Below are 18,321 nucleotides of genomic sequence, written 5' to 3'. Positions count from 1 at the left end.
AAAGCAATAGGCTGATCCATAAACTTATTGAACTCCGACAATGCTAATGATATCTGGCAGATTGGCAACGTCAAACCTCGTTTCAAAACAATAAACAAATTAATAATAGAAACACATAAAAATGGAAGAGAATCTGTTAAGGAATACCAGAACAACCGCAGCTGCCGGTCCAACGAAGGCGTAGAGAAGTCCTCCTTCCAGCGATAGCCAGCAGCTGAAAGAGAATGAGAGCCCAAGGTTAAAGGGGACCATTGCGGTGACTGGCCCATCGAATCTCAGTGTAGAAAATGAAAAACATTTCAGTAACTCTGATACCAAAACATAAGAATGAGCATTGGGGTATACTCTAGTACTTAGTCTAATCACAAGCACATCCTTTTGGTGGATCAGGTGACTACTGTTTGCCCTGCCCTCATTCACTTATACACCAGAGCCAACTAACATTAAGTAGTAATTGCTGGACCTATCTAAATAATGGTCTGGACACACATTAAACACCACAGCGCTTTCCAGGGTAACAACTCTGTAGGACAGTGTTTTGCCAGGCCAGAGCACTGATGAATGACTTTATGGTGGGAATACTAAAAGGAAATTTCAAAAGCATCCAAGAATGTAAAACCCTAAAAGTTAAAGTGATGGAATATTTTGACACCCACTAGACAGGACATAATGACAAACTGGGTCCCCTATCTTACTATATAAATGAAGAGTGACTGACGTGCCGCAGCTGTTCTGCGCATGCACGGCACGTCACATGTCTCTGCCGACGTGATTAGAGGCAGGACCAGATCGACCCTGCTGCCGGACAAATCAAGAACCAGCACTGTTCATTTGTGAGGGTCAGGGTGGCGTCAAGTTTTGGCCGTGTCCTGCATCGGTGAAGGGATGTTGCAGGGAGTGAGAGCGGCAGAGCAGGGAGCGGACCGGCGTGGATCAGCTGTTCGGCTGGGGCAGCGGGCAGGCCAAAAAGAAAGAGGCAAGCTTGGGAAAGCGATGGAGAATCGGTATGTGCCGGGGTGGGGGGGGGGGGGAGAGAAGAGAATCACTGGGTGGCTACAGGGGGGGCAGGGGAGAGAGGAGAATCGCTGGGTGGCTACAGGGGGGGGGGACTTTACGGCTTGTCACATTATAAACCATAAAATTATTCTGTTTTGTCACCCTCTGATCACCCACCCATCTCTCCCTGTTTCTGTCCACCCTCCCATCCACTCCTACCTTTCCCCAGAAGACTGTCATTTGAATACTTTTATGTTTCACTTATATATTCTTATATTTGTCATTATTTACTCATTTCTGATCTGAAGAAGAAAGTATTGACTTTGAAAGCTAATCAAAACAGGTATTTAGTCCAATAAAAAAGGTATCCTCTTCTTTTCTTTGTTTTATTTCTATTTATTATCTTTAAAAATGGACTAACATGGCTACCACATCACACGGTTAACAACTCTACCCAAATGCCACCCCCAGGAATGTGTGCATAGGCTGCAAAAAACTATGTATGCTTCTGTTGACCGCATACTTGTAGTCATGTATACAATATACCTATGCAATTTTATTAAAAAAAAAAATTTTTCCACAAGTAAAACATGTTTTACAGAAGACAAATGTTTCTTAAAATTACTTCTCTGGGTTCAAAAGTGGAGAGGAATGGTCAAGGTGGGGGCTAATGCCAGGGCCGCCGAGAGACTAGGCTGGGCCCGGGACAAGGCCGCCCCTGGGCCCTGCCCCCACTGCCACCCCCCCCAGGTTGTTGTTGCCCCCCCTGAGGGGGGCCTGGCGCCACAGTCCCACCTGCCCCCGCCACCGGGCCGGGCCCCTTCCACCCAAACCACGGCCAGCAGAAGTGCTGTCTTCTGACTCCGGTGTGCGCGTTCCACACAGATGCACTCCTCTCAGCTGATCTTCGCTGTACTGTGCAGGGCTTCTGTGCGTCTGACGTCCTGTACGTCAGATGCACAGAAGCCCTGCAGAGTACAGCGAAGATCAGCTGAGAGTAGCGAGTCTGTGTGGGCCGCGCACGCCGGAGTCAGAACAGAAGACAGTACTTCTGCTGGCGGGGTTTGGGTGGAAGGGGCCCGGTGGCGGTGGCGGGTGGGACTGTGGCACCGGGCCCCCTTGGAGGCCCGGGCCCTGGGAATTTTGTCCCCCCTGTCCCCCCCCTCTCGGCGGCCCTGACTAATGCTGGGAGGAGCTAAAGCAGAAGGGGTATAGCAAGCCGGAAACATGTCTTGTGCGCCACACCCCCAAGTGCACCAGGTACATTCCCACCCCACCTACTGGCGTCACACCTGCAAGGGAACCCAATGGATGAGGCACAATTTGGGCATCCCTGCTTCCCTTGTGCCCTGTGTGGCTGTATCAGCTAACGTCAAGGCCTTGGAGCCATTCAAAACACCCCCCCCCCACCCATCAAAAAACATGGAAACATAGTAAATGAAGGCAGATAAAGACCAGTATGACTCATTTAATTTGTCCATGAAGTGGGTGAGTTGTACCTCTCATTCTGTGCAAGTTACTCCCCTGTATTCCATTATTTATGGTTGTAACCTTTGCTCCGTGCATCTCTCCCCCCCCCCCCCCCCCCCCCCAATGCCTTTGAGCTATCTCTCTCTCTGTTGTATAGGTTTGTAGCAACTGCTCTGTGCAGGTTACTTCTCTCCACTGTTAGGGTTGTAACTGGCACTCTGTGCAGGCTACTCCTCCCCCTCCCGCCCATGTATTTTTTTGAAGTGTGAAAAGACATTTAAATTTGGCTTTGACCAGAAACGCTCTACACTTTGATTTCATGTAGTTAGGCAGTACAGACGTCTGTTTCTGGGAAGGCAATAATTGCTCGGTGATTTTCCAAGGCATGAATCAGTTAACAAGAAGATGACAGGCCTTATCCAGTACTCAGCAAGCCCAATCCCCCCCCCTCCCCCCTTCCACACACTCCTGATGGCTGATATATTTATTGAAGTACCCGTCCGGCTCTGAAGTTTTATATCAAGATTAATGTGGAAAGTCCTCTCCCTTCTAAGTAACGTCTGCTGGGTAATTTGTGAACCGCGCAAGGAGAAAGGTTTGACACCGTGGCACTGTGTGGTACAGACCAAGTCATTACTCAACGTCAAGGCCTTGGAGCTCCCAGCGGAGAACAGGCAACTTAAATATTAGCCCTTTATTTCTCCTGGTGGCTCCTGGGAACTTTGAAAAATGTCCTTCAGCAGGCAAATTCTTCACTTTAAACACAGTCTGCATGCGTTATTAAACAAGCAGATGTCAGACTGGCAGTCAGTGGTCAATAGCTCAGCAAGGTGCTTAACCAGACAACAGAACAAACAGACTGCACCGCATCTCAGTTCGCGCATAAGGAGCCAGAACTGCCCACAAGTGACTATTAGAAAGTCCCTTCCATAAATTAAGTGAAAAGAATTGTTAATGTTTATTAACAATTTGTGTGACTGCTTTGCAAACATACACATCAAGCAGTGTACAAATACCAAAATAATTAAAAGTAAAAATATAAAACATTAATTATAAAAACAAAGAAAGAGTATAGAAAGCTGAAAAAAACAAGAGAAGAAAGGATTTTGCTCATGCTTAGTTGAAGAATAAAGTGAGTTACATTCAGGTACTTTCAGTATTTTCCTGTCCTCAGTGGACCTACAATTTAACCCCCCTGTTTACTAAGCAGTGCAGCAATGCTGGCACACCCCATTGGGTAAGCTTGTAGCTGAGGCAATGTAGAGTTAAGTAACTTGCCCAAGATCCTACAGATCCACAGTGGGAATTGAACTAGGTTTCTCTGCGTCTCAGTCCAATGCTCTAACCATTAGTCCTACTAGACCAATAGATAAGGACATAAAAAGAAAGAAGGAGAAACCAGAAACCTGCCAAAGCACAGTGAATGCAACTACATGATACATTTTTATAGCATGGAAGGCATGGGTGTTAGTAGAGTCTATCAGATATTTATTCTTCAGCGAAGACTTCAAAAGCAATACAAGTCTCTCAGAGCCACATGCAATCTCATCTCCCTCACCTAGAGTTTAAATAAATAGCTCCCACGGGATCCTACAGAGTTGGAAGAGTTATTCCAGAGGTTAACTGGAATAGGAAAATGATGGCTTATTTAGTACACATGAATTGCACCACGAATGAACTTTTTAAATGACTTCACCCTTTGGAAATCTGATAAAGCATTCCCACCAGGTTGCAGTCTTTGTTCTGCCACTGACTCCATGTGATTCAGGGTGAGCCACCTCATTTCAAAAGGCGTTTGATAAAGTACCTCATGAAACACTGCAGAGGAAATTGGAAGGTCATGGGACAGGAGGTAGTGTTCTATTGTGGACAAAAACTGATCAAAAGATAGAAAACATAGAGTAGGGTTAAATGGTCAGTATTCTCAATGGTTTCCCAGGGGTCTGTGCTGGGACCGCTACTTTTTAACATATATATAAATGATCTAGATATGAGAATAACTAGTGAAGTAATTAAATTTGCTGACAACACACAGTTATTCAAAGTTGATAAATCACAAGAGGATTGTGAAAAATTGCAAGAGGATCTTACAAGACTGGGAGACTGGGCATCCAAATGGCAGATGGCGTTTAACATGAGCAAGTACAAAGTGATGCATAAGGGAAGGAAGGACCTGAACTATAGCTACGTGATGCAAGGTTCCACATTAGGAGTCACTGACCAGGAAAAGGATCTAGGTGTCAATATTGACGATACGTTGAAACTCTCTGCTTAATGTGCAGCGGTAACGAAGAAAGCAAACAGAATGTTAGGCATTATTAGGAAAGTAATGGAAAACAAAAATGAGGACGTTATAAAGCCTTTGTATCACTCCATGTTGTGACCACACTTTGAATACTGTGTGTAATTCTGGTCACCACATCTTAAAAATGATCTAGTGGAATTGGAAAAGGTACAGAGAAGGGAGATGAAAATGATAAAGGAGATGGGACAACTTCCCTATGAGGAAAAGCTGAAGTGGCTAGGACTGTTTAGCTTGGAGAAAAGACGGCTGAGGGGAGATATGATAGAGGTATAAAATAATGAGTGGAGTGGAATGGGTAGACGTGAATCGCTTGTTTACTCTTTAAAAAATGTTAGGACTATGGGGTACACAATGAAGCTACAATGTAGTAAATTTAAAACAAATTGGAGAAAATATTTCTTCACTCAATGTGTTATTAAACTATGGAATTCATTGCCAGAGAATGTGGTAAAAGCAGTTAGCTTAGTGGGGATTTTAAAAAGTTTGGATATCTTCCTAAAAGAAAAGTCTATAAGCCATTATTAAGATGGACTAGGGAAAATCCACTGCTTATTTCTAAAATGTATTAGGATCTTGCCAGGTACTTGTGACCTGGATTGGCCACTGTTAGAAACAGGATACTGGGCTTAATGGACCATTGGTCTGTCCCAGTATGGCAATGCTTATGTTTTTATTTTTCTTATGATATACTTATGATATACTTTAAGTTGACTACACACAGTGTCGTATAATTGGCAGAGGTGGTAGAGTTGTAATATAGGCCCACATTTTATAAAATACACAAGCTCATGTACAGAATACATACACGTCTACACTTTTAAAGTAGGGAAAGGGGATGGGATTGATATACCACCTTTCTGTGGTCACAATCACAGCAGTTTACATATTATGTGCAGGTAATTATTTTGTACCTGGAGTAATGGAGGGTTAGGTGACTATGAGGGGTATAATCCGTGAAGGGTGGGGAAACCCGTATTATCGAAAAAACATGGGCGTCCATCTTTCGTTTCAATAATACGGTCGGGGACGCCCAAATCTCAACATTTAGGTTGACCTTAGAGATGGTAGTCCTTAGGTCTTCCTTAGAGATGGTCGTCCCCGGTTTTCGGCTATAATGGAAACCGAGGACGCCCCTCTCAGAAACGACCAGCATTCGTAGTGCACTGGTCCCCCTCACATCCCAGGACACCAACCAGGCACCCTAGGGGGCACTGCAGTGGACACAAATTGCTAAACAACCACAGAAGGTGATCTCTCCACAGGAGAAATTAAGAACACTAGGTACGCACAGTTGATCCAAAAAAGAGTCCTCTCTCATGTAATGTCTTCCCAAACAATGCTCCCAGGTGCGTAGCTCCATTGCCTTGTGTGTTGAGCCCCCCAACCCCCCCTCCCCAAAAACCCACTCCCCACAACTGTACACCACTACCATAGCCCGAAGGGGTGAAGGGGGGGCACCTAAATGTGCATACAGTGGGTTTCTGGTGAGTTTTGAAGGGCTCACATTTACCATCACAAGTGTAACAGGTAGGGGGGTGGGTGGGCCTGGCCCGCCTGCCTGAAGTGCATTGCACCCACTAAAACTGCTCCGGGGACCTGCATACTGCTGTCATGGAGCTAGGTATGACATTTGAGGCTGGCAAAAAAAAAAAAAAGTTTTTTTTTTAGGGTGGGAAGCGGTTGGTGACCACTGGGGGAGTAAGAGGAGGTCATCCCCGATTCCCTCCGGTGGTCATCTGGTCAGTTCGGGCACCTTTTTGAGGCTTGGCTGCAAGAAAAAATGGACCAAGTAAAGTCGCCCAAGTGCTCTTCAGGGATGCCCTTCTTTTTTCCATTATCAACCGAGGATGCCCATTTCTAAAGCACGCCCCAGTCCTGCCTTCGCTACGCTGCCGACAAGCCCCCGGGAACTTTGGTCGTCCCCACGATGGAGAGCAGTTGAGGGCGCACATAATCCAATTTGTGTCGGAAGATGGGCGCTCTTCTGTTTCAAAAATAAGCTTGTTGGTCAGAGTCACCAGCAGCCTTATTTTCAAAAGAGAAAGACGCCCATATTTCGACCCAAATCGGGAGATGGGCGTCTTTCTCCCGTGGGCGCCCAAATCGGTATAATCGAAAGCCGATTTTGGACGTCTTCAACTGCAATCTGTCACGGAAATGGACAAAGTTGACGGGGGCTTGGTGAAGGCGGGACTGGGGCGTGTTTATCGGCCGAGGAGAGATGGGCGCCCTCAGCCGATAATCAAAAAAAGAAAGGCGTTTTTAGTGCGAATTTGGGTCACTTTTTTGAACCCTTTTTTTCAAGAACAAGTCCCAAAAAAGTGCCCTAAATGACCAGATGACCACCGAAAGGAATCGGGGATGACCACCCCTGACTCCCTCAGTGGTCACTAACCCCCTCCCACCAAAAAAAAAAAACAATTTTAACAACTGTTTTTTCCAGCCTGTATGCCACCCTCAAATGCCATACCCAGCTCCATCACAGCAGTATGCAGATCCCTGGAGCAGTTGTTAGTGGGTGCAGTGTACGTCAGCCAGGTGGACCCAGGCCCTTCCCCCCCCCCCCCCTGTTACACTTGTGGTGGTAAATGGGAGCGCTCCAAACCTCCCCCAAAACCCACTGTACCCACATCTAGGTGCCCCTCTTCAGCCATAAGTGCTATGGTAATGATGTAGAGTTGTGGGCAGTGGGGTTTGGGGGGCTCAGAATCCAAGGGAAGGGAGCTATGGACTTGGGAGGTATTTTAATTTTTTTTTAATTGTTACAAGTGCCCCCTAGTGTGCCCGGTTGGTGTCCTGGCATGTGAGGGGGACCAGTGCACTATGAATCCTGGCCCCTCCCACGACCCAATGCCTTGGATTTGTTCGTTTTTGAGCTGGGCGCCTTCGGTTTCCATTATCGCTGAAAATCGAAACCACCCAGCTCAAATCCGCACAAATCCGATGCATTTGCCGGGCACAAACTGCCTATTTTTTTTTTGAAAATACGGTCTGACCTGCCCCTTCACGTACTCGTCCTCGGAGATAGACGCCCATGGAGATGGGTGTTCGCGTTCGATTATGCCCCTCCAGGTGATGCAGTGGGAACTGAACTTGGGTCTCCTTATTCTGAGGCTGCTACACTAACCATTAGATTAGTTCAGTGGTTCCCAAACTTTTTTGGTTCAGGGAGCCTTTAATGTCCAAGCAATTATTCACAGCAGTCACCCCCCTCCCAGCCACACAATTCCTCCAGCAAATCACACTGCAATTACATACAACACATTTCACCTGCTCAGCCTTTGAAGGAAAAAAAAACAACCTTAAGCACATCATTGCTGTATAAAAATGTATCTAAATCCACAGAAAGAGAATTTAATATGGCAAAATCTGTGTTTAAAATGAAACATGTAAATGTCTACAGGGAACTATAAAACTGTCTGTGTCTCCATTCAGCAAATAAGTTGAAACCTGAAAAAATTTACTCATCTCAGACCGCAGACCTAGAGACATTGCACAGTTTGGGAAACGCTGACTTAGGGATTCAGCCTGGGTCGCCCCTGGACATTTTAATAGATATTTTTGAAAAAGAAAAAGTGCCAGAGAAGTCAGCAGCAATAACTCTTTTTAAGAGTGGTTAATAGCTGCTGCAAGATCTCATCTTAACCCCAACAAGTATAAAACAATTAGTTTGCGCTGAGTAAAAAAGGCACAAGGGCAGGAAACAGCAGTGGCATGAAGAGGCCATTAATGTGCATCTCCTTCCATGGCATAATACACCAGGGTGCTGTGGTGAACAGTTGGGAAATGCCAGTGTAGATTATTTAAAAATTTGATACACTGCTTGGCCTTAACGGATCACGGTAGTTTTCGATAAAATAGAAAAACATTACCAAGACATAATACACAATAGGAGTGGAGGAGTAGCCTAGTGGTTAGAGCACTGATCTTGATATCCAGATGTGGCCAGTTCCAACCCCGCTGATGCTTCTTGTAATCTTGGACAAGTCACTTCTCCATTGCCTCAGGTACAAAATTAGATTGTGAGACCTCCAGGGAGAGGGAAATACCCAATGCACCTGAATGTAACCCACCTTGAGCGACTACAGAGAAAGATGTGAACAAAATCCAAATTAATAATAATAGAAAAAACTCCATAATTCATAAAGACCTAATAATCCACACTAAGGAGCCCTTTTACTAAGCTGTGTAGACGTGTACGAGCGTCCTACATGCATTAATTCGGAGTTACCGCCCGGCAACCACGTGGTAGTAGGGCGGTAATTTCATTTTTTACGTGCATCGGAAAATCATTTTTATTTTCCTGCACGCAGTGAAAACTGGGCAGTAATTGTCATTTTATGCGTGTAGACGATTGCCGCATGGTTACCACGTGAGACCTTACTGCTAAGTCAATGGGTGGTGGTAAGGACTCAGACCCAAAATGGACGTGCGCCGATTTTAATTTTGCCGTATGTCCACATTTGGCAAAAATTTTTAAAAAAAGGCCTTTTTGCAGGTGCACTGAAAAATGGGATCTGTGCGCACCAAAACACGCGCCTACACTAGCCCAGCCCATTTTTCAGCGCACCTTAGTAAAAGGACCTCTAAGAGTTTGTTCATCCTCAAAACGAAAAAAAAAACCTTGCCACAGACTCATCAACTCCATAATTCATAAAGAACTAATAATCCACACTAAGAGGTATGTTTACTAAGGCGCATTAGCATTTTTAACATGCCTATAAAGTTAAGGCGCGTTATATTCCTATAGGCGTTTGTGTTTGACACGTGTTAGCATTTAATGCACGTTAAAAATGCTAATGCGCCTATAGCGCGCCTTTGTAAACAGAGTCTGTTCATCCTCAAAACGAAAAAAAAAAACCTGCCACAAACTCATCAATATATTTTCTTTCTATCTCCATGAGAAATATCAAACGCTGTTATAAAAAAATGAGTTCTCAATTAAAATTCATTTCCTGATGAATCAATTTAGGAAGATTATTCTACAACATAGGTGCCAAAGAAAGCACTATTATTCTCAATTGGTGGGAACTGAGAGGCCAAATTTAAGAAGGTTGTTTGGTTTATTAAAAGAAAATTTATCTTTACCTAATAATTCCATTTCCATCCAACCTTCTACAGAAGCCTTGGCTGGTTATTTTGCTGGTAAGGTACAAAATATTTATCAACTAGTAAAAAAGGCCCGTTTCTGAAACCAATGAAACGGGCGCTAGCATGTGGTTTTTTTTGTGTGTGTGTGTATGTGTCACAGAGTTATTTTGTGTGTGTGTGTGTGTGAGTGTGTGAGTGAGGGTGCGGTGTGTGTGCAGGTTGTTGATGTGTGTCTTTTTTTGTTTTGTTTTTTGCTTGGGGGTTGGGGGATGTGCTGTGCTGTGCTGGCAAAGTGGGTTGGATTGGTGTGTGGCTTTGAGGGTGTGTTTCTGTTGTATTGTGTGTGTGTGTGTGTATGGTTTTGTCTGTCAAGGAGGTTTGTGGAGGGGGTCTTTCTGTTGGTGAAATGTAAATGTGAAATGTAAATGTAAATTTTTGCACATACCCACAGCAGGAATATTCTTCTCTCGTTCCAGCGGTGGTTCTGTGCTCTCCATGCTGCACAGATAATGAGCCATTCTGCTGGGGAATGCTCCTCCCTTATTGTCACGTAGTTTCCTCTGATTGGTCCATCTTACGCTGCCTAGTGTTGCCTGGGAACGGTGTTGTGATGGTCCTTTGTGTTTCAGAATGTTGAGGGTGTTTTTTCTGATTGGTCCGTCATGTGAGGGCGGGCAAGAGAGACATGGTCAGTGTTGAGGCTTCACCACCATGAATCTATGAACCCTTCAGTGACTGACTGAGTGACTTCAGAACGTTGTCTTCAGAACGTTGAGGGTGAGTTTTATTATAGTAGATCTTTTAGTACTTCAAAGAATAAGGATGATTTTGATGAGTTAGTTTTGGATGACTTTAATCTTCACGTATTCCAACCAATAGACTTTGGTCTTCTTTTGAGCCTGTTTCTGAGTCTTTTTTAAATCCTTTAGTAAATAGGTTATCTAGATCTGGTTGTTCTTTAGACAATATCCCTTCTTATTTAATAAAGGATCCTTGTTGAGTTTTTGAATTGGCTTATTAAAACAGGGATGGTTTTCTCAAGATATAGGACATATTGTTTTGACTCCTCTATTGAAACAACATAATGGAGATCAATCCTTAGTTTCTAATTTTAGACCAGTTGCTAGTATTCCATTCTTTGCAAAATTGCTTGAGTTTGTTGTAGGGTTACAGTTGTCTGTGTATATAGAAAGTAATAATCTTCTGCATGATTCTCAGCATGGCTTTCGATCTTTTCATAGTACAGAGACTTTGCTGTTGCAGTTGACATCTGAAGTAAGGCATGTTTTATGCAGTGGAGGAGAGTTGATATTGTTGCAATTCAATATTTTTGCTGCCTTTGACACTGTAAATCATGACATCTTGACGATTCTGTTGTCAAAATTTGGTATTAGTGCAACTGTCTTTAACTGGTTTGATTCTTTTTAAAGAATCAACAGTATTCAGTGTTAAAGGATGGCAATTATTCTTCTTCATGGGAATCTCCCTGTGGAGTTCCACAAGGTTCTCCTCTCTCTCTCCGCTTCTGTATAATTTATATATGAACTTTCTTGGACAAATCTTGTTGAAACTTGGAGAGCTCATGTTGTCTTATGCAGATGATATTTTCTTTCTTATCTCTGTCAATTGAAGTAAGGACTCTACTTTCTCTAGGATTAATGATTGTATAAATTGGGTACAAGATTGGTCATCTAGGTTCAAACTTAAATGCTGACAAAACTAAGCTATTATGGTTTTTGTTAGATTTGGATAAGATCCTCCAGATGATTTTGAGTAATGAAGGGTTCTGGTTAAATGTCTTGAAAACCTCTAAGGTTTTAGGTATAGTTTTGGATTCATCTTTGACAACGGAGCCACAGATTACTGACTTGATAAAAAAAGCTTATTTTAAATTGAAACAATTGAGAATCTAAAAATGTTAGGCAGTAAAGAACAAAAAGTAAAAATCATCTTTGGCCTTCTCTGAAAAACCTATCAAGTGAAATTCTTTGAACAAATCTTGTCACACATCCTTTTATTCTGGGGGCTAAAAAATAGCATTTTTCAATAACACTGAGTATGTATTCATTTTAGCTTTATCCTATGACAGAGAATGCCATGTTAAGAATACACAATGCCTATAATTTACAGCCAATTTGATCTAACCTCTTGCTTAGGCTTTACTCTAGTCCACATTTTGTAAGAAGAATGGTCTGTATATCTATTTCTAGAGGTAAGATACTCACATATATAAAACAATCTCCTTTAGATGCCACAGTCTCAGAAACAGAAAAATAAAATCAAGCAATTTGTGAAACAGCTTTTGCAGACGTTTTGTTCTTTAATGAGCTTGACACCTTATTCTTAAAGCTCTTCATCATGAACAATGGACAGGACCTCAAAGTTGAAGACGGTCCATTAAAGGGAGAGTGATGCTATGCATCCAGGGTGGTTGTAACATAGCCCAAAGCTAGGGGGTATTTCTAAAGGGCCTTCTGCAACTGTGCAGTATCTCAGGAGGGTCATCCCTTGTTTATCAGGCCAGAATTTGAAAAGAATTGCAGGCATATTTTAACATTTTGTCTAATTTCTCTTTATGTAAGAGAAATTTGAAGGCAATGCTTGTTAAGAAGTTTGCTTTGATGTGATTCCCAAGTGCATGACTTGCTTACTCTTTTTGGTTTTGCAAACCACTTTGAACTTCAAACTATTAGTGGTATAAAAATACAATATAATGTAATAATGTAATGCCATAGATATTTCAAAACTCAATTACTGTGCCACCACCTTATGTGGGAAATATAACCAATCAGTTTATATGATAACAGCACTATTTTCCCACTCAGAATTTAGCAAAACACTGAAAACCTCAGCAATGCACCTTGCCAATGGTTTTACATTAATGCTAGTAATTTTTTTTGTTACATTTATACCCTGTGCTTTCCCACTCATGGCAGGCTCAATGTGGCTTGCATGTTGTATACAGGTACTTATTTGTACCTGGGACAATGGAGGGTTAAGTGACTTGCCCAGAGTCACAAGGAGCTGCCTGTGCCTGAAGTGGGAATTGAACTCAGTTCCTCAGGACCAAAGTCCACCACCCTAACCACTAGGCCACTCCTCCACCTTGTCATTGGCTCTCAAGTAGTTGAAGTAGTTCAATTCCAAATTGATTGCCAACTTCTCTTCACTTCACTATGGGTAACCCGCTAACTTGTCTGAAAATTCTTAAATATTTTAAACTATATATATATATATATAGAGAGAGAGAGAGAGAGAGAGAGAGAGATTCAAATTATCTTGAGCAAAGCATTTGTCAGTTGGGGGATATGTCATTTGCAATCAATTTGGAGTTGAACTACTTGAGAACCGATGACAAGGTGGGTGCAAAAAATCCTAGCATTAATGTAAAACCATTGGCAAGGTGCACCGCTGAGGTTTTCCGTGTTCTGCTAAATTCTGAGTGGGGAAATAGTGCTGTTATCATATATATTTCAAAAGCAGTAATATGATTTGGACCTAGATGAAACATAAACAAAATGCTTGGATGCTCTCAACATCTCTGAGCCTGGCTACTCCTCTCGCTCTTTGGTCAGGGCTAATTCTCCTTCCCAATCAGCTTGCCGCCTGACCACTCCCACTCCCAGTGGAGAGCTCACTGAAATTGGCACAGCAGCCTCAGCTCAAAATACCAGGCATCCAAGCCTAAAACAGATACCAATTTCTGATAAAAATCAAACAAAATCTCCAACACCGCATAAACTTAGATATATTCAGGCGAGAGAAAAGAAAAAAACTTGGATAACACCCCTGTATTCATTCTTAAAGATTTCAAAGGACTGAAGAGTAGATTGCATGAAAAGCTGAGCCTAATGTATCAAGAGCTTTTCCCATAGGCACAGAGTGAGCGAAAAAAAGAGTGCTAACTCAGCCTGTGTAGCTGTCACACTCGTAAAACGATCAAACTCTTCTGCATGCATTTTTGTCAAGATTGGAAATGTCTTAGTAAACTCGCAATACACATGCAAGGAAGATCTGAAAAGTGAAGTTCTAGTGACTGAGAGCAAAAAATCCAATCACAAGGGGGTCTTTTACAAAGCTACGCTAGCGTTTTTAGCTTGCAGTAAAAATCAGCTAGAAGTAAATGCTGAGATGCCCATTGTATTCCTACGGGCGTCTCAGTGTTTACCCTCAGCTGATTTTTACCACAAGCTAAAAATTCTAGTGCGCCTTTGTTAAAGGCCCCCAAAATGTTCTATCAATGAATATTTATTTATTTATTGGAATTTATCAACCGCCTTTATGAACAGATTCACCCAAGGCAGCGTACAGCAGGTCCAGTTTAACATAAAACTTAAAATTTTTAAAATAACATAATAGTAAATAACCAAATATAAAGTTAATTACAATAAATGATGGGCAACCCTGATTAAATCATATGGAGGGACATTTTGAATACAACGTCTAAATCCGATTTTGGACATTATGCTGAAAACGTCCAAAAACCAAGCGGCGAACATTGAACCAGAAAACATCTATCTTTTTGTTTCGACAATGGCCATTTGCTAGATAATTTTGTGATCAGTGTGTCTATCTTTCTGGACCATGTTTGGAAAAAAAAATGTATAAGGAAAAAATGCACAAAAACAAGCCATTGTGATGTATGGGGGGGCAGCATTCTTAGTAGACTGGTCACACAAACATCCCAGCAGAGCAGTGGGGGACCCTAGGGGGCACTCCAGTGGACATCACATAAAAGGTCCCAGGTACACATGTCACCGTTACCCCTTTATATTGTATAGTGAGCCCTCCAAAGTCCACCAAAAACCTACTGTACTCAACTGTAGACCACAACAATAGCCCTTACGGCTGCAGGTGTCACCTACTGTATATGTGGGTACAGTAGGTTTTTGGTGCATTTTGGATGGCTCATTCTTTCCACCACACGTACAACAGTTACAGTGGGATATGGGCCTGTGTTCCCGTCTCCACAGTTTACTGCACCAACCACCAGGCTACTCCAGGGACCTGTTTGCTACACTATTAGGCCTGGCCATAACATCTGAAGCTGTCATAAAGGCTGGTATGTACTGTTCTTTCACATCTTTGGAAAGTGAGAGGGGGTCAGTGAGCACCGGGAGAGTAAAGGGGAATCATGCCTTAATGCCTCCAGTGGTCATTTGATCATTTAGGGCACCTTTTTGTGACTTAGACGTGATTGAAACAGGTCTAGACCAAAACGTCTAACTTTTAGACGTTTTGGTTTTGTTCTATTATGGCTGAAACATCCAAGTTTTGGGAACGCCCAAATTCCGCCCTCAACATGCCCTTGACTCACCCTTTTGTGATTTGGATGCACTGCAAATGAACTGCATAGAATAGGGTCTTTAAAAATGGGTTGTGAAAATAGCAATTTGAACGTTTGGCAAAAAAAAAAGTCCATCTGCTGCTCTGTGCCGCTTTTTGGATGTTTTCCTGTTTCAAACGTGAGCTCTATTATCACGTTGTGTCAAACTTTACCCAATGCTAATAGGGCAATAGCAACAAGCATTATTATAACAGCCAAATCCTCTCCAGTTCTGGAGCTGCCACACTGCCCAGGTGCCTGGAACATCCTGCTAAGCTCCTTATCTAAAGACGGCTTGTATATGCACAGTCTGAAACGCTACAGCTGTATCCCTCAGGGGCTATCCCCTTGATTTGATATATGATGCCTAGATTTGTGTGCCAAAATTTGGGCGTCCTCCCGAGATGTGCGTGCAAATTACTTGGCTAATGATTGGGTGCTAACAGCCAATTATTGATGTTACTCGACACCTATTAAAATTTGCATATGCATCTGGTTGTGCGCTATTCTATAAAGCATTGAGCCAGATTCTATATAAGGCACCTAAAAAATCCGTGCAGTAAACATTTCCACCTAAGCGTATTCTTTAAGCTGCGTCTACGTTTAAGTACGGTATATAGAATACGCTTAGTTGATATCGCAGTGCCTAAAATTGTGCACCTCAATTTACACCAACGAAAACGAGGTGTAAATCCCTGCACGTAGATTTATGCACACTGGGCCATATTCTATAACAACACACATAAATTTTGGAACGCCCATGTAATGCCCATTTTCCTCACTCATAGCCACACCGCTTTTGAACTGCAGGCATTAAATTCTAATTATTACCAATTAGTGCTTATAATTGCTTGTTAAGTGCTGTTATCAACTTTGATTACCTTGTTAAACAAATTAAGTTACGCGCGCTATTATAGAATTCTCCTGGATTTCTGCAAACATCTCTAGGCACACTATATCGAATCCATGGGATTGCACCTAGCCCTCATAGTGTGTATCTCAAAAGGGGGTGTGACCATGGGAGCATACATGTGTTGTTACAGAATACTGCTTCAGCGTGCTTGTGGGTGCCAGCATTTATACCAGGTTTCAGCAGGCTTAAGACTGGTACGAAAATTTAGTCACGGAAATCGGTACTAAATGAAATTATATATAAGGCACATGCCCTTTATAGAATCATGCATAGTGCTATTTTTTTTCCGGCGCCGATTTTTGAGCACCATTTATAGAATTTCCCCCTATGTCTCCAAATGGTTTAGCTCTATGCATACCATGACAGTAATGAACCTCACTCTTTGAGCCAGGGTATATGGAGTGTGATCTCGGTCTCTCAAAATGACTGCTAATGCTCATTGCAGTACTTGCCTTGTGCCAAAGAGAGCTTCCTTCTGGAGTTCATAAGATCTAACATATATAGAGGGGCATAATCGAACGCCCATTTGTAAAAGCGTCCATCTCCGCGAACGGGTCCGTGAAGGGGCGGGCCGAATTGTATTTTCGAAAAAGATGGACGTTTATCTTTAGTTTCGAAAATACGGTTTGTGCCGGGCAAATGCATAGGATTTGGGCGTTTTTTGAGCTAGGTGTTTTCGTTTTTCAGCGATAATCGAAACCAAAGCGCCCCAACTCAAAAACGAACAAATCCAAGGCATTTGGTCATGGGAGGGTCCAGCATTGGTAGTGTACTGGTCCCCCTGAGATGCCTCTGTGCCAGCTTCAAATATCATCCCAAGCTCCATGACAGCAGTATGCAGGTCCCCCGAGCAAATTTAGTTTAGTTGGTGCTGCCCGGACCCATGCAGAGAGCAAAAATCGGAAGAAAAAAAAAAACATGCAAGTGCAGTTGGGGACCTCCAAATTAAAAAATAGTAAAAGGGAGATTCAAACCAGCCACCTTCTGTCAGCTAAATGAGCTGTGATTGGCTGACAGAAACTTTGAGGGGCTTAATGGAAAGGGAAGGACATCTAAACAACTGCTTCATGTGGTGCAGTGCTTAGAGCACTGGCCTGGGAATCAGAAGGTGGCTGGTTTGAATCTCCCTTTTACTATTTTTTAATTTGGAGGTCCCCAACTGCACTTGCATGTTTTTTTTTCTTCCGATTTTTGCTCTCTGCATGGGTCCGGGCAGCACCAACTAAACTAAATTTGCTCGGGGGACCTGCATACTGCTGTCATGGAGCTAGGGATGATATTTGAAGCTGGCATAGAGGCTGGAAAAAAAAGTGTTTAAAGTTCGGGTTTTTTTTGGTGGGAGGGGGTTAGTGACCAATGGGGGAGTCAGGGGAGGTCATCCCCGATTCCCTCCGTTGATCATCTGGTCATTTAGGGCACTTTTTTGGGACCTGTTCGTGAAAAAACAGGGTCCAGAAAAAGTGTCCTAAATTCTGGCTAAAAACGCCTTTATTTTTTCGATTATCGGCCGAGCGCGCCCATCTCTCCTCAGTCGATAACCACGCCCCAGTTCCGCCTTCACCATGCCTCCAACACGCCCCCGTCAACTTTATGCGTTCCCGCGACGGAGTGCAGTTGGAAATGCCCAAAATCGGCTTTCGATTATACCGATTTGGGCACCCACAAGAAAAAGACGTCCATCTCCCGATTTAGGTCGGAATTTGGGCGTTTTTCTCTTTTGAAAATAAGCTGGATAGGCAGCTTCTCACGGTGTGCTTGGACATTCTTTTTAAACTCTTAATCAAGCCAATGGCTCCCAATGCAAAGGGAAATACTTCTTTATCTTTCTTTGTCATATTTTCTTGATCTCTAGTTGCGTTTTTTATTATTTCAGGATCTTCTCCCTCTCCACCCGATTTATAAAACAATCACTTTGAACTCAAAGTGCAGAGAAGCCCGACTCTGTTTTTCTTAATATTATCATTCTGAGCTTTTGCTGGTACTTTCCTTTAATATAGTGCACCTCTAGTTACTCACAGGGACCTGAAATCATGCAATGACCAATTCACAGCACCCTTCTATCCATGTCATATGAAGCCTAGAAGCTCAGGATGCTGCCACAACTGCCAAGGAAAGCACAAGCCTTCTTCACATCCCAAGTACTGTGTACAGATGACAGGGCTATGAAGGATCTGACATCCTGTGCTCTCTCCAAATGCCCCCCCCCCCCCCCCCCAATCC

At 43.0% G+C, this 18,321-nt stretch overlaps 1 protein-coding gene across 1 annotated transcript in view; it reads right to left on the bottom strand.

Annotated features, from left to right (window-relative positions):
* ADGRB1 (adhesion G protein-coupled receptor B1) overlaps positions 1-18,321 on the bottom strand; it is a 474,869-nt gene that overhangs the window by 108,192 nt on the left and 348,356 nt on the right. Inside the window, exon 25 of the mRNA XM_030190012.1 lies at positions 148-214. Coding sequence (XP_030045872.1) covers positions 148-214 — 67 coding nt within the window. The remainder of the gene's footprint in view (positions 1-147; positions 215-18,321) is intronic.

The sequence above is a fragment of the Microcaecilia unicolor genome, chromosome 1, assembly GCF_901765095.1.
Source record: "Microcaecilia unicolor chromosome 1, aMicUni1.1, whole genome shotgun sequence".
Classification (NCBI taxonomy): Eukaryota; Metazoa; Chordata; class Amphibia; order Gymnophiona; family Siphonopidae; genus Microcaecilia; species Microcaecilia unicolor.
This window is presented reverse-complemented; position numbering and strand designations above follow the sequence as displayed.